The sequence below is a fragment of the Cydia amplana genome, chromosome 13 (assembly GCF_948474715.1).
Source record: "Cydia amplana chromosome 13, ilCydAmpl1.1, whole genome shotgun sequence".
In the NCBI taxonomy this organism is placed as follows: Eukaryota; Metazoa; Arthropoda; class Insecta; order Lepidoptera; family Tortricidae; genus Cydia; species Cydia amplana.
The window spans coordinates 4,928,341-4,944,061 of record NC_086081.1 but is presented as its reverse complement, the minus strand read 5'-3'; the positions used below and the strand labels follow the sequence as shown (position 1 = coordinate 4,944,061).

The 15,721-nt window shown below is 36.3% G+C and overlaps 1 protein-coding gene across 1 annotated transcript in view; it reads right to left on the bottom strand.

The window, feature by feature from the left end:
* Positions 1–15,721, bottom strand: part of LOC134653451 (G-protein coupled receptor moody) — a 57,079-nt gene that overhangs the window by 3,714 nt on the left and 37,644 nt on the right. The window contains exons 2-7 of the mRNA XM_063508817.1: positions 6,946–7,006; positions 3,803–3,943; positions 3,173–3,343; positions 1,769–1,896; positions 1,064–1,217; positions 220–440 (exon numbers count right to left, since the gene is read on the bottom strand). Of these exons, the coding sequence (XP_063364887.1) occupies positions 220–440; positions 1,064–1,217; positions 1,769–1,896; positions 3,173–3,343; positions 3,803–3,943; positions 6,946–6,998 (868 nt within the window). The 5' untranslated portion in view covers positions 6,999–7,006. The remainder of the gene's footprint in view (positions 1–219; positions 441–1,063; positions 1,218–1,768; positions 1,897–3,172; positions 3,344–3,802; positions 3,944–6,945; positions 7,007–15,721) is intronic.

Below are 15,721 nucleotides of genomic sequence, written 5' to 3'. Positions count from 1 at the left end.
CTTACCGGGATATTGGACATGGTTGTCAGCGACCTTAGCGATGGTGATCGGCAGGTAACACACCAGGAACGACAGGAATATAGCGAGCACCATCTTGGTGATGCACCACTCATTCCTACGCGCATTGGTCTCTGTTGTTCTAGATGATGGACTGCTTGTCTGTCTTGTACTAAGCAAGCCTGGGCTACAAATAGTCAACATGCCTATTAAATGTCTTACCGGGATATTGGACATGGTTGTCAGCGACCTTAGCGATGGTGATCGGCAGGTAACACACCAGGAACGACAGGAATATAGCGAGCACCATCTTGGTGATGCGCCACTCGTTCCTACGCGCCTTGGTTTCCCTGTTGTCTTTAACGGTTGAACGCTTGTCTGTGTTAAGAGAGCCTGGGCTAGCGTTTTGTGAGCGTTGGTGTTCCCGCATGCGTTGTTCTGAGCTGAAATAATATAGTTGCTGTTAGTTTAAGTTTTACGAGGCACTGAAGAACGGCTATTAACAATAACAACTGTTAAGTATTTAAAGTAAAATCGTCCTTCGAAGTCAACATCATTGCCGAATGATGCCTTCGGCCACGCTAGGCCAGAAGTAGCAGAGGCTTAAAGACAAAATTAGTTCGTTATCGCTCTAATATGTAAGAGCGATAGATAGTTTACTATTAGGGTAACATTCCATTTCTGACCGCAGCTGCACTACTGAACGCGTCGCTGTTACTGTCAATTTCCATAGTAAAATGAACAGTAGTGCAGCTGCGGTTGGAAATGGACTGTCACCTTTAGTAATACTATTTCTACCCATTTCCTACGTAGTATGAGTATATTGGAGTTTATTAGAAATTTCGCTCTAATATGTAAGAGCGATAGATAGTTTACTATTAGGGTAACATTCCATTTCTGACCGCAGCTGCACTACTGAACGCGTCGCTGTTACTGTCAATTTCCATAGTAAAATGAACAGTAGTGCAGCTGCGGTTGGAAATGGACTGTCACCTTTAGTAATACTATTTCTACCCATTTCCTACGTAGTATGAGTATATTGGAGTTTATTAGAAATTGTACATACCTATGCACGACCCAGAAGATTCTCGCATAGCACATCAAAATCAGCAGAGCCGGCACCAAGAAAGCGATGACGAAGAGAGCTGTCTTCGAGGAGCGGCCGTTATCATCAGGTAGTATTGAACACGTTCCCAGTTCCTTGTCGTAGTCAAATTTACCTGTAAAATGAGGATAAAAAGAACTTAGGGATACTTCCTCAATGAACAGTTCTAATATATGAATGATCTCACTAGATACTGATTGATTGAGTGAGTTATTTCGAATATAAAATAATGCCTCGATATTTATAGGTAGAGGAAGGCGAATGGAAAACGAATGATTAATAAATGATGATGATTACCTAGGTAAATTTAAAAGGGCGCTTACAGTTTCATGTACATATCCATGGGTCATATTATTTTTAGATGTAAAACTGTTCTAAAATTTTCATACATTTTTAGTTCTTTCCATTCCATTAGCGTTACCTATACATATAAAGTCTATGAAAAATGGTAACGGAATCGAAACAAACTTCTTGGACACTTTTTTCTCCTATACTTACCATTTAATCGAAAGAGCTTGACTCTGAGTAGAAATAACACAAAACATATTCCAATTAAAAATAGTCTAGTGTATCAATTTAAATAAAATGGCCCACGTACCCCACGTATGCGTTGCCCCTTTCTAAAGGCCCTGAGTATATACGGGCCATATTATGCTCGTTCCTTACCCCATATCCCAATCAGCGTCGGTATCTGCATGCCGTACGCGAACATCCACGAGAAGACGATCATGAGCGCGATGTTGTACTTGCGGTACACGCGCCCGTAGCAGCTGTGGTGAGCGATCATTATGTAGCTGAAAAAAAAAACGCATAGAGTCAGTCCACTTTCTCTCTAAGTAATAAAAAACCGGCCAAGTGCGAGTCGGACTCGCGCACGGTTTCGTATACCGTACCATTACCCAAAAAACGGCAAAACAATCACGTTTGTTGTATAGAATATTTATTATATTCTGTATTTGTTGTTATCGGCAACCGAAATACATAATCTGTGAAAATTTCAAGTTTTTACCCTTTGGGTTCGGAACCCTAATAACGGAAATTGTATGAACTACCAAATACACTATGCCGTCCACTGGTAAATATTACCTGTTTCATAAATTTTGGCTTAAGTAAAACATTTTTTTAACGAATTTGGAATGCATTTAAAACCCCATAGTGGGCTGCACGCTGTATAAGATATTCTTGAAACAAAAAATTACTATGCTATTTTTCTGTTCTAAACTAATTAAACTATAATTATTATTAAACCTTCTATTAATATTTGTAGATATTATAATCAAAATGGAAATAATTTGTTCCAGTAGCTGTGTTTGAGGGAAAAATTGGTTTTCTCGAAATTCTATTCGACGGAATGTTGATTCCAGTTTGTTAGAAAATTACAATTATTAAACTCAAACAAAGAAATTGGAAATGGCTTTAAAGGGGATGTTGTTGGGCTTTAAATAACCAGGTTCAACGACTTTAGAGAATATGACTTGTCTGTACGCATGCGACATATATCTCCCTCAGCCTGATAAAGGGTTAACCTAACTAAATAAGGTCCGCCTAAGCCCTAATGGTAAGGTGAATTCGCTTAGCGCCTCTTGCACCATTCCACTAACCTGGGTTCAGCCGGTTAAACCTGGAGTTACCATGGTTTCCAGTACAATTTGACACTAGGTTAACGGCTTAATCGCTTAACCCCGGGTTAGTGGAATGGTGCAAGTGGCCCTTGTAACGCCTGAGTGGACGCTCATGTTGGGCGTGCAGCGGGGCGGGGCGTGCGGCGTGCATGTCATACAAATGCAAACGTATACGCTCCGCTCCGAGCGTCCACTCAGGCCTTACACTTAGGAGTTAATCTGTAGGCGTTTGTAGCTTCAGAGGCGATATAAAAGTGGTCATTTTCATACATTTCTTACTATTTGATTAGTATAACAATTAACGATTGTCTTCTTGTCTACGCCGGTGATTTTCATAAAATGGTCAGCGACTAATCAACACAAAAAAGGAGAGGAGAAAATAGAAGGCCTTTAGCAAACTGTGGGACAAAATAGCCTCAAAATAAAGTACCTAAAAGTGTATTCTTACCGGTTCAGCGTGATGAGAGCGATGCTCAGCAGCGAAACACCGACGTTCCCGTACCTCAGGAACGGCACCAGCTTACACAACACGTCGCCGTGGGACCACTTCTGCTGCCAGAAGCCAGAGATCGCGAAGGGGAGTACCATGGCGCAGAATAGAAAGTCAGCGCAGCAGAGACTGAAAATGTTTAGCAATTACTGTATTTGATCGCTTTAAGGATGACTTACGTTGGACCGGGCCGTGTCCGAGCCGGAGCTTCCGGAGTTTCGTTTTCTATGGAAAACATCACGTGATCACTGGGCATCTGTCATAGAAAAGTAAGCGCACGGACACGGCCCAGTCTAATGTGAGTCATCTTTTAGCCTTACTTTAAGGCAGCAGCGGTGACTATCCTACAATTTGCCGGCGGTAGCCACGGCTAATTTCCAAGACTACTGACATTATACGGCTCTGAAAACCAGCGCCGTCGACCACGCTAGTCGTGCCAGCTGCAATGCTGATTGGAGACCATTTCGGCTTCACATCTCTATTTCTACTGCTTTGTTTTTCTTTGCCTTGTATTTGCTACATGTGTAATTTGTATTGAGTGGTATTGATGTGTTGTCTGAATAAATGATTTCTATGTCTATTTCATACCTGATGATAAACGCTGCGGCCACGTTGCGCACTTTAGGACACTTGAGCAGGGCTACCACGGTGAGTAGGTTTCCGAAGAGACCCACTAGCATGATGAGACCCGTCATTATTGCCGCAAACGTCAGCAGGCCCGGTGAAAACCTGGAGGATAAGGGAATACGTTAAGAGGAAAGGACGGCCGTTTCGCGATATAAATGGGGACTAGGTACGTTTATTTATTTTCCTCCCTGGATATCAACATTATTGAAAATATTTTGACATAATTTTGTTGTATTCAACCATAGCTATGCCCCTACGTTTGATTTTTTTCGAAATTTTAATTACCTATTATAAGAGTTAAAGTAGTCAGGGGTATTTAAAATTTTGAATGAAATCAGTTTTTCGCTTCTAATTTTTTTTTATGTGTTGTCTTCGAATTTTATGCAGCATGATTAATATAAGTACATAAAATTATGTAATAATATTATTTTCCATAATGTCAGTATCCAGAGACAAAAATGGGGACAACATTTGTATTGGAGAAACGTCATTCTTCTTCCCTCTTAATATTAATTGGCAGCGACTATTAGGGAGGTAACACCAAAAAAAATGTTGTTGCCCTGCCGTCCATCCAATGAAAAGCTGTAGGTACGCAGTATACGGTGATAGACTTTTTCTGGACCCTGAGTGCAATGTCGTGCTCGAAACTTCAAAGCTTCGAGCTCGAAATATAAGCTTTCTAACGGTACAAACTCCAAAGAATTTCCGTCTCAAATTCTTTGAAAATACTTTGTTTAAAATATTGTCGAAGAATAATTCCAACTTGCCTCTTCCTAAGCCTCGTTAGGCTCTGAAGAGAAGTTTGGACTCGGAAGCCCTAATTTCAAACAATTCATAAAATATGCTAAGATATTTCCATTCCAATGAATAATAATAAATACATAGCTTTGATATTGTATATTCAAAACAAGATTGTCCCGGCAGGGCGAGATGGCATGAAAGGAACAGGAAGTCTTTTGTGGATTGAAGTCGTGTTTGAAGTGAAGTAGATATTAGGTAGTTACGCTTGCTCGAAGTTTTGTTGAAGTTCTATTTAGCGGCGTGTCCAGGAGACGCGTGTATCTTAGCGGCATTCAGATTATAAAAATCTGTTATTGTTTTGATAATTACTGCTGTTTAAAAATGTGTTGTAATTGTAAAACAAATTTCGTAAACATATTAATGAGATTCAAGTAGGTAGAGAAAATTCAAGTAGGTAGGTCAGTAACTTTCACTGCTAACTTTAAAACCTCTCTCACATCTTTACGTGTCTTTACTAATTGTAAATTAGTGACTTAGGTTAGCATCTAATTTAGCTACTTCTACGGATGATGGTCGCACTTTTATATACCATCTGTTATTGTAAATGTCACGTTCTCACATGTAAAGTATGTAAGTGCGAGAGCAACACGCAAGATACGATATAATCGAAGGACAGTAAAAGCTTAGCCATAATAATTATGCATCCTTTCGCTACTGTATTTACTGCGCTTTTATTTTTTAACTTCCAAACTTTAAATGGGCTAAAACTTTTCAAACCTAAAATCGGCTCATAGATCACTTTGCATCCTGTTTTTATATGTATAATAGTAGTTTATGCAACAGTGATATAATAAGGGTTCTTAAAATTCAAGGGTCGAAGTTACAAAACGAGACGTAGTCGAGTTTTGTAAAAAAAGACCCGAGAATTTTAAGAACCAATTATGAGCTGTTGCATACATTACTTTTTCTATGACAGCTGCAGCAAAAAAAAAAAAAAAAGAAAAAAAAACAAAAAAAAAAAAAAAAAAAAAAAGAGTTATTATTAAAAAAAAAAGAGATTATTAAAAAAAAAGAGTTATTATTTAAAAAAAATTGAGTTATTATTTAAAAAAAAAAAGTTATTATTAAAAAAAAAAAAAGAGTTATTATTGTAAATGAAAACATACCTCTTTCAATCAAGATGATCGGAACTTGTATCTTTAAAAAAAATAAAGCAGTTGTATTATACTCATAAGATGACTGCTAGCAGTCATCTTATGAGCCTATAGACAAAGCATTCAAATGACATTGCTTTAGATATCACTGTCAGTCATTTAATTGACACATTTAAGTGCTGGAGTAGAAAAAATAATAAATGAAACCTGACTCTCAACCAATACTATGAACACCAGCAAGTTAGCGTACAAAAGCGTGGATAAAACAAAGGTAAGCGGAAAGGCTTTGAGCAGTTTCCTGTTAGAGGAACCCCATTCTCACTAGCTTTTATATGAAATCCATGTCTGGACTTGACAAAACAGCGAGAACCTTTTGTAGGTAATTTTAGTTTTATTGTGCGATTTTTTCATGTTTAAAAACTGTTGTTTTGGGTAGATTTTAAAATACGCAGAAATAACAAAAAAAAAAAATTAATAATTCAAAGTTATATTAATTGATTTTAACACTGTTTTAAAGTAGCAGCAATGTTGATATTATTTACCAATGAATCGGCGTTGTTCGTTAACATTTTTACATCTAAGTAGTAGATTCGAAGCGTAATATAAATCTGCGAGTAAAATACCTAATATATTATGTATACTTATCAAAATCTAAGATAACTTGTTCTTTGAATAGGTACGAAAAAGAAAATTCACTTCCTAAAACATTACGTTACATGAATTACGACATAAATTGTGACAGATAAGGAAAAATCTAATAAATCTGTGTACACATACACATGCCAAGACATAATTTAAACGAATACAGCCATATTTCAATCCTTCAGCAGAAGCTTTCACGTGAGATTTATCGGACGGATTTGTCTAGATGACTCTATTTGTATTGAGTTCGTTACATTATTTTCAAAGTTCGGCGCGGTTGATATGAACATATGGGTGGAAATAGCTAGTAAATATAAATCTTCTATTAGAAAAAAAAATCGTTTCTATTTCCTTCAGTATTTACAGGCAATATAATATTGACATTTACAGTATATACTTACCTACTATTTTCACGAAATCTTTTCATAACATAACATGCCTTTGAACTCTTTGAAGTCGACATAATTATCTACTGTTTGAATAAGTGTACGAGTATGTGAAAGTATATGAGTTTTCTTACTTCGGAGAATAACAAAAAGGAGTATAAGAAAAATCTAAATAACTCACTTTGAAAGTTCACTTTGGCTGCCGTAGGTCTCGTTCATTATATTCTCGTCCATTTTGAAATCTGAAACAAACGAAAATAATTTATTAGGTAAATAGGTACCTATACTGCAAACATTATTCAAACACATGTGACATAAAATAATAAAAAATACCTTAAAAAATAAGCACTTTAGTAAAAGTGTCATAAAACTATTATAGTAAGACTACCTATTTACAAATAACTAATTTTAGGGTGACACTCCCCAACGTTTTCTAAATACACAATATTATACACACATCACTGATTTAAACTTTCACGATTTTCACACATTATAATTTACTTTAACGGAACTTATCGGGTACTATACACATACACATGTTCTAATAGTTGTTGTTCCGACAGTTGACTTGACTGTGATATGATATGATGATAGAAGTACTAATTTATCGGAGAGCAGATAATTTATGCGTACTATACGTATTAGCTGTACACGATATGCGAAGTATAATGAAACCCACCAAAGGAGTGTACTGTAATTAATACAACAAGCTATGAGTACTCACACTCATTAATTCATTATAATAAGGGTTACGTCAATTGGTCATGCAACTGTCAAGGAAATTCCCAATCATGTGCCCATTATTAAATGAGGTGCTTAATGACGTAGGTAAGATAAGTAGTAACATCATTACCGCAGACTTGTTCAATTAATATTTTTGTATTATTTGACAAAATAGTACTCGTGCCAATACACATAGGTCACCTGATTTTAACTGGACTGTTTGGAGACAAAGTCCTTAGCTCCATTCGCATTAATTCGCTTTAGATGGTCAATACTGATTCTACAATAGATCAAAGTTGCACAGTGTCCTACGCGCGTTTAAAATGCTCGGAGATTCTTCCTTTTGCTCGAATACGGTTGCTTAACGGAGTGACCAAACTATAGCATCCGTAGGTACTGTCACCGTCACCGCACTGCGTACTTATAGGAGCACAAATACCAGTTTAAGTTTGATTTCTCATCGTGCACAGTTCGGGAGGTCACGGTTAAAATTATTAAATTGTACAACGGGACTTAATCGCGTATCTAAATTTTTAAGAAGAAAAACTCGCGCGGTTAGAAGATGCTGATGGGTCAATTTCTGAACACGATTTTTTTTCTGTCCGTGATGAAAATCGCGGGTTAGCATCAGATAATACTTACCATTTTTTTTTTTACATAAAGAAGTCACACTTTCACACCGAGTTCCATATGAATTCACTGATTAGTTGTTTTTTAGAGTACACATAAAAATACCTAAAGGCTCAAATTACTACTCCCGTGCCCTGTCCGGAATCTACTTTTAAGCATAATGAAAAATCCTACGAAAAATTCTACATTAGTATCACTAATTTAGTGTCAAATACTTAAACTAGATGATATTTACTATCACTGAGCACATATACTATTAACTTAATTGTGGTAAATAACTTGTGATCGATGTTTAAATTTTGTCCGAGCGCGCGAGTAAAATTTCGTCGGCAAAACTCAAAGGGCTCTGACAGCCGACGTTTGTATTTGAACCGCCTCGTGTCCCGCCTCACCTGTACTGGCAGTATTCGGCTGTCTCTCAAAGCAAGCGGATGTAAGTCAAGCCGCGGCGTGTTCGAGGAAATCGCGTAAGTATTTCGGAATCCGGGTGGGCGACAATTTTTTTCTAATTTCGATGCCCCTTATAAATTTTATTTTCCACATAGCTTTTCAATGACAATTGTCATATTTAGGAGCCCTTTATGTATCTTTATGTAAGCGATAACATATCAGTTTGGTCAAACACGATTTAAATTTTTGGCGAATTTTTTTATTACGAATTCTAATTTCCGTGCCCTAATTCCCATAGCAAATTTACCTAAAACAGCTGATTAAGTGGCACGGGAATTAGAAAGTATTACATATATTGTCAACAAATCTTTTATTGGGGGCACTGTAAGTTAATTGGCAATGTTTACGTCATATTATTATTACATATATATATTGGCATTGAATATATATTATATGTAATAATAATACGACGAATATCTGTCTATTTTACATTTAAGGAAATCTTAAAGAATGCACAAAAATCTGTGAATAGTTTTTTAGTATAAGTACTATAGTACATACAGGATGGACCCGAATAACCCGGGCAATTTTAATACGTAAGGTAAGGTGGGGTAAGACGACACCGGGGTAAGACTATCACTTGTATGGAATCCTTGTACTGTTAGTCTTATCCCACCTTACCTTATTCATTGATCATATTATAACATTAAAATATTATATAAACATAAAACTATTTCTGGAATGATTACATATTATAATACCTGTACCTAAAGTTACATGAAACAAAATGAATCACATTTGCAATGTTTTGTTTTTGTAAATTTGACAGCTGACAGCGTATGCCGTATAAAGTTTAAATATCTGGGAGACCGAGCTTTGCTTGGAAAACATATACCTACCTACCTAAAAACTCAAAAATGCGCGTTTTTCCAGAGATAACACCTACCTAGATCGATTTTTCACCCCAGAAAACCCTCATATATGATCAAATTTCATCGAAATCGTTAGAGCCGTTTCCGAGATCCCCGAAATATATACAAGAATTGCTCGTTTAATAGATTAGTTGTTATAAATTAAACCGTAATACTATTAGATACCTTATTTGGGTTCCGTAGCCAAATGGCAAAAAACGGAACCCTTATGGATTCGTCATGTCTGTCTGTCTGTGATAGTCTTACCCCGGTGATAGTCTTACCCCACCTTACCTCATATGTGGTTAAACAATTTTTTGTGTTATGAATTTATGAAGGCAGCATATTCGATTTCTTCAGATTAACTTACACAATAACTTCTTCTCTCTGTGCCCCTATTTATTTCTTAGTATCATTTCCTATACGGCCATATACCAGATCATACACCTTGTACCTATCTACATGCAGATACATAATGACACTTTTTAATGAAAAGTTTTGTATGTAAGGCGGACATGTTTACGCAACTACTCAAAGTATTGTTTTGAAATATGTATATTTTACTAAGAAAGAGAGATTAGTTGCCATTAAAATCAAGGAAACGATTAGTCAAATACGTAGTTTTTAGTGTATCATACTTTCGTAGATTTGTCGTCCGAAACTAAAATTAAAGAAGATAAATATGTTCGATGCCGCTTCAGTATGGTTGAAGTATATTATTGTAGATTAAAATATATATAAATAATAGTTTTAACTACCAAAATAAGCTAAGAAAACAATTCCTGTGCCATGTTCTAATTTCCGTGCTAGTAAAATCTAATTCCCATGGACACACTAATTCCCGTGCCCTGACCAAAATTTTAAATTGAAATAACTTTTATAGTTTTATGAATTTTTTTACCCCATAAGAAAATTAATGTTTATTATATTTTTTATCAAATTATCAGCATAATTTTTTTTGTGTAATGTTGGTATTTCAAAATTCCATGGGAATTAGACAAAAATGCTCGTTTGGTGAAATTGACCCTGATGTCAACTTAAGCTAGTCTTCTCCGAGACCACGGGGACAACGAACGCCGTCCTCGAAACGTCGGAGGTAAATCTTAAAAATTTAGATACGCGATTAAGTCCCGTTGTACAATTTAATAATGTGTAAAAATCGAGAAAGTTTAAATCAGTGTTACACGGTTAAAATTGACAGCATTTTTTGTGAATTAGGAGATGTAAGTACAAGATAGAAAATATTGCGTAAGTGTGTAAAAATCATAAGAATAAGCATGAATAATTGAATATTTAGTTTAGTTGTTTAGTTTAGTTTAGTTTAGTTAGCACTAAACAAAATGATAAATGAATTAGACCACGAAAGTTCAAGAGTCGGCTTAGAAATGAACCTAGAAAAAACAAAAGTAATGACCAACCACCATGCATCACCAATTTTAATTAACAACATACCTCTTGAATACGTAGCAAAATATGTATATTTGGGCAAACAGATATCATTCAACACAGATAGAAACTTAGAAGAGGTAGAGCGGAGAGTTGCAATCACGTGGAAAAAATATTGGGCCCATAAGGAAATTTTCAAGTCACAACTGCCGATATCAGCTAAGAAAATAGTCATGGACACGGCTATACTTCCATGTCTTACTTATGGATGTCAAACATGGACGTTTGACACAAAAACTAAAAACAAAATACAGACCACACAAAGACGAATGGAAAGAAGCAGTATGGGACTAAGGCTCAAAGATAAGGTGCGAAATGTGGACATCCGCGAAAAAACCAAAGTTACCGACGCCTTAAATTTCGCGCTTAAGTCCAAATGGAAATGGGCAGGCTACGTCGCTAGGTACGAGGACAACCGATGGACTCAGAGAGCAGTAGACTGGCCTGGGCCGACAGGAAAAAGATCGAGAGGCCACCCGCACGCTAGATGGGCAGACGAAATAACGGCAATAGCAGGCCGAGGTTGGCTTCACAAAGCCAAAGACAGAAGCAAGTGGCATACCTTGGAGGAGGCTTTTACCCAAAGGGGGTCCATTCAAAAATTAATCTAGATTAAATTTTAATCAATTATAACTATTTTGGTAAATTAATTAATCTAATTATGTTAAATTAACTACTCATTGAATGTTACGTAACTATTTATCTATATCATATTGCAATGTATTTATTTTTTCGCATGGACAAATAAAGCTTTATTATTATTATTATTATTAATTGAATATTTTATCGGCTTGGTAAAATCATGGTAAAACGGGTGTTTGTCGTCACTTGTTTTTACAACTTGATGGCGAAGAGACCAACTTTGAAACTTAGGTTGAAAAATCCCTGTATTTATCCATGAATAAGTAGATGAGCCACATAGATTGAACGACCAGACAGACAGAGATACCGTCGCATTCACTTCCCATTGCAATAATTCCCATATATGCTTCGACGCAACATTGGAATCAATGAAGCCTAACTCAAATTTCGGCCGACCTACTAATTGGATCGACGATCGATCGAACCGTTTAATTGATGCTGCACAGTATGCATTGATCCAAATAACCGATCAAACGAGTGCATCGGGGTCATTTGCATTGTTAAGATCCGGAGCATTCAATGGCCGGCCAAACCTAACAAGGGTTATTAGGTACTTATATACCTAGTGTTCGGATGCCAAATAACGTGACAATGAAAACGGGACACTGTTTAGAAAGTTTCATAGAAAGTTGCCAATTTTTATTACTCTTAATAGGTCCCTACATGGTTTCATTAATTTAAATTGTTACTAAATAGGTAGGTAACTACCTACCTCTGTTACATATATTTTTTTACAAACTAAATCGCTCTTAACATTAACTAATTAGTTATTTAATTATTATGTGTAGGTACTGGAATATCAAAACAATTGAAGGCTGGATCTTTATAAAACGGTATGTAAGTTCAATGTCTGTAGTTGTAATGTGTGACTACATTTTACTATTAAATTTAAGCGCCAAATGGTTGACGAAAAGCCCATGTGACCAATGGTTGACGAAAAGTGGTCAAAAACACCCCAGTCTTACTCTGTTACGTTTATTTACTCCTGTGATGTCTTTGATGGCTCCTCTACACGATGGACCAACGCCGGCCACTCCAAGGGACGCATTTATGCGTTAGAGGGAGCAAGTGATATTGCTATCTCATTCTACCGCATGGCTGCGTCCCTTGGAGTGGCCGGCGTTGGCCCATCGTGTAGACGAGCCATGAAGTTTTCAAACAAACGAAACCATTCGGGTGTGAAGTAACAAAAACACATAAACGTGTTGTCACGCCTTATTTAAACCAATCGGTTCCGATTAATGGTACACCATAGCGTAACATATTTATTTTCAGAAAATAGTGACGTCAACTTTAATTGTACCTATATAAATGTTCGTTTATTTTGTCCATTTCGGTTTAAAGAACTTTATTGTCTAAGATACTTATTACATAAATTTTACTTAGGTTTTGCTGCTGCTACTAGTTTGACTGTACCGTAAAATGGGGTGAGTAGGGGCAAAACTGTCATTCAAACCTCGATAACATTTTATTTTTACATACATATGGAAACTTAATAGTGTATATAATAAGTGTTCCGGACGTTTGTATTTTATTTTTTATTTTATTTTCGGTAGTTCCATTTCATAACTTATACGATAAACAGCTAGGAAATCCCACCTCACCCCGTAGTCCCTCGTAATTGGGGGGAGAATGGATTTCATACAAATGTGATTTTGAAAGATTGTTGCATCGTTTTTTTTTATTATGAGTATATATGTATAGCTCCATTTTAAATTGGAATACATTATTTTTGTAGCAGTAAGTAGCCTTAAAATCCCATCTCACCCCCTTTCATCCATTCTCTCCTCATTCATAACTCAACTCTCCCCGCGAACCCTATCACCCCATTTTAACCGTAAAATGTACCACATGTACCGACATGATGTTGGTGCGTGTGCAGTGATGGATTTAGAGTGTTAAGTCAGCCGGGTGCGCGGGCGCACTAAGTGGTCTAAATTGGAGTTTAAACAATTGCTCTGCAACTGCCCATGGCCGTTAATTAGAGGGCTTTAGCTTCTTTCTCGCTGGGCAATACACACGATACCTATACATATAATACTCGTACCTATATGGGTATAATACGATTTTGAAGAAGAAAATAAGCCCATAAAACTTTGTCGAAAGAAAACAATATATAAAAATACGTTTAAATTCCACTTTAAAATTACTAGTCAAGCGTCTATTAGCGCAAATTAACATTAAAACCAGGTGCACTGTGAATAATGGCAAATCAATACACGGCGAATAGTAAATTTTATTTTTGTGTTGTGTATATTCTGCACACGACATGTTATTTCATTTAGATTTATAAGGCATTACCTATCTCTTATTAGTGCATACAAACTTAATATACATATCTTATTTCTTTTTACATCTTGGCGATAAAAAACATTACAATGAAAAAGTAGTTTTATACTTATTAATTTAATTTAAAATAATTTTATATTTAAGTACCTACTTTTATAGGTACAATGAAAAAATAGTAGTAGTTTCTTCCTTTAAAATCTGTCAGTAACTATGTCTAAACCAAGTCACATAGTGCTGCCACTATGCCGTTGCAGCCAAAAAGGCGTTTTTCACTGAGTTATTGCAGAAACTAATTTTTACAAGAATTGTCATTGAATTATCTTTAAAACAAGATCGATTTCAGAAAACTTTATATGACATTTTAGTCTCTAAATGTGGTAAAGAATACACCTTTAAAATCTGTCGGGTTATTCCAGCCCACGGTGTATAATTGAGAATATCTGGGTGACCGAGCTTCGCTCGGAAAACATAAAAACTCGAAAATGCGCGTTTTCCCAGAGATAAGACCTAGCTAGATCGATTTTTCGCCCCCAAAAACCCCCGTATAGCAAATTTCATCGAAATCGTTAGAGCCGTTTTCGAGATCCCCGAAATATATATATATATAAATAAATAAATAAATAAACAAGAATTGCTCGTTTAAAGGTATTAGATAGAGATTCCTATTTTTATTATTCCTATTTCGGTAGATGCGGTGTAGACTGTAGACTCAAGGGACGTACGGAACGACTTGATTTATTTGATTGAATTTTGTCGAATGTCCTTTGTACTCGTTAAAATCTCCGTAATTGCAAAAGTCCAGTCTGCAATCAGCATTCGACGTGTTATTTAAACCCAAACAAAATAAAACTCACTACAAATGAGATAAGGTTCAAAGTTACTTAAATAATAAAACTTTCAGGACAAAGAGCTTAATTTTATACCTCAAGGTTCAAGAGAGAAAACAAACAGCTACCTAAACTAAATTTAGCACGTAAAGAGCAATTTGGTACCTTCAGCACCCTTGAGGGCTATCAGGGGTCGAGACAAATTTGGCAAATGCGCCCCTAATGGTTTAGAATAAATTTATTTGACTCACGATTTTTTTCGCAAAACGACTTTCAGGTGCAAAATCTAAGGTAAGGTAAGCTTTTTGCTATATTTTTTCTCGGCTCGTAACGTTTAACGAAATAGTAGGCTTTATTATTATCTTGTATGCTCTGTGCAAAACTGACAACAGACACCCAACATAATTCTAAATCCCAAGTGCATTCTAAACTTTACAAAAGAACCAATTCAAGCTTTATCATGAGTCCTGGGCAGATTGTATCGCTCTGAATATGGTAGGTATTTAGCATTTAAGAAAGAAAAGCTAGTTCAGTATGAGGTATAATAGTAGATGTGTTAATTATCGCGAGATCATTGATATAATGATCTAGTTAATGACTTTTATTAACCTTTTCGACGTCGTGTCAAACACAAAAGCTGTCACGCTGACGCCACGTCACCGAAGTGTCAAAACTGAAATTGAACTTTATGCATAATATGCACGTAGGTCTATGTTGCTCTGTGATATGTGACCGATTTATAGGTCTTTGGCGTTGAACCTACGGTGCAGATATATCGGTCATTGGCGTCCAAAAGGTTAAGGCTACTGGCATTCATGATGCCTCACCTCAATGTGCCTCAATGTGTGTGTGTGTGGGTCGTTGATGTCATCACCATCAGTGTTCCGATCATTGGTGAAGTCTTTCAATCAAATTGACATGTCGGATTCTTAGAAAATAATGTGTCAATGCGACAATGAATGAATACGTCCGTTCGCTTCGGACTGTGACTTCACCTTTACCCGATCAATGGACGGCGTTTATGAAAAGAATAGTCTGTTGTAAAGAATGACACCTTGAAAATTTGACCTTGACCCTTAAGTACTTACACCTAGACACT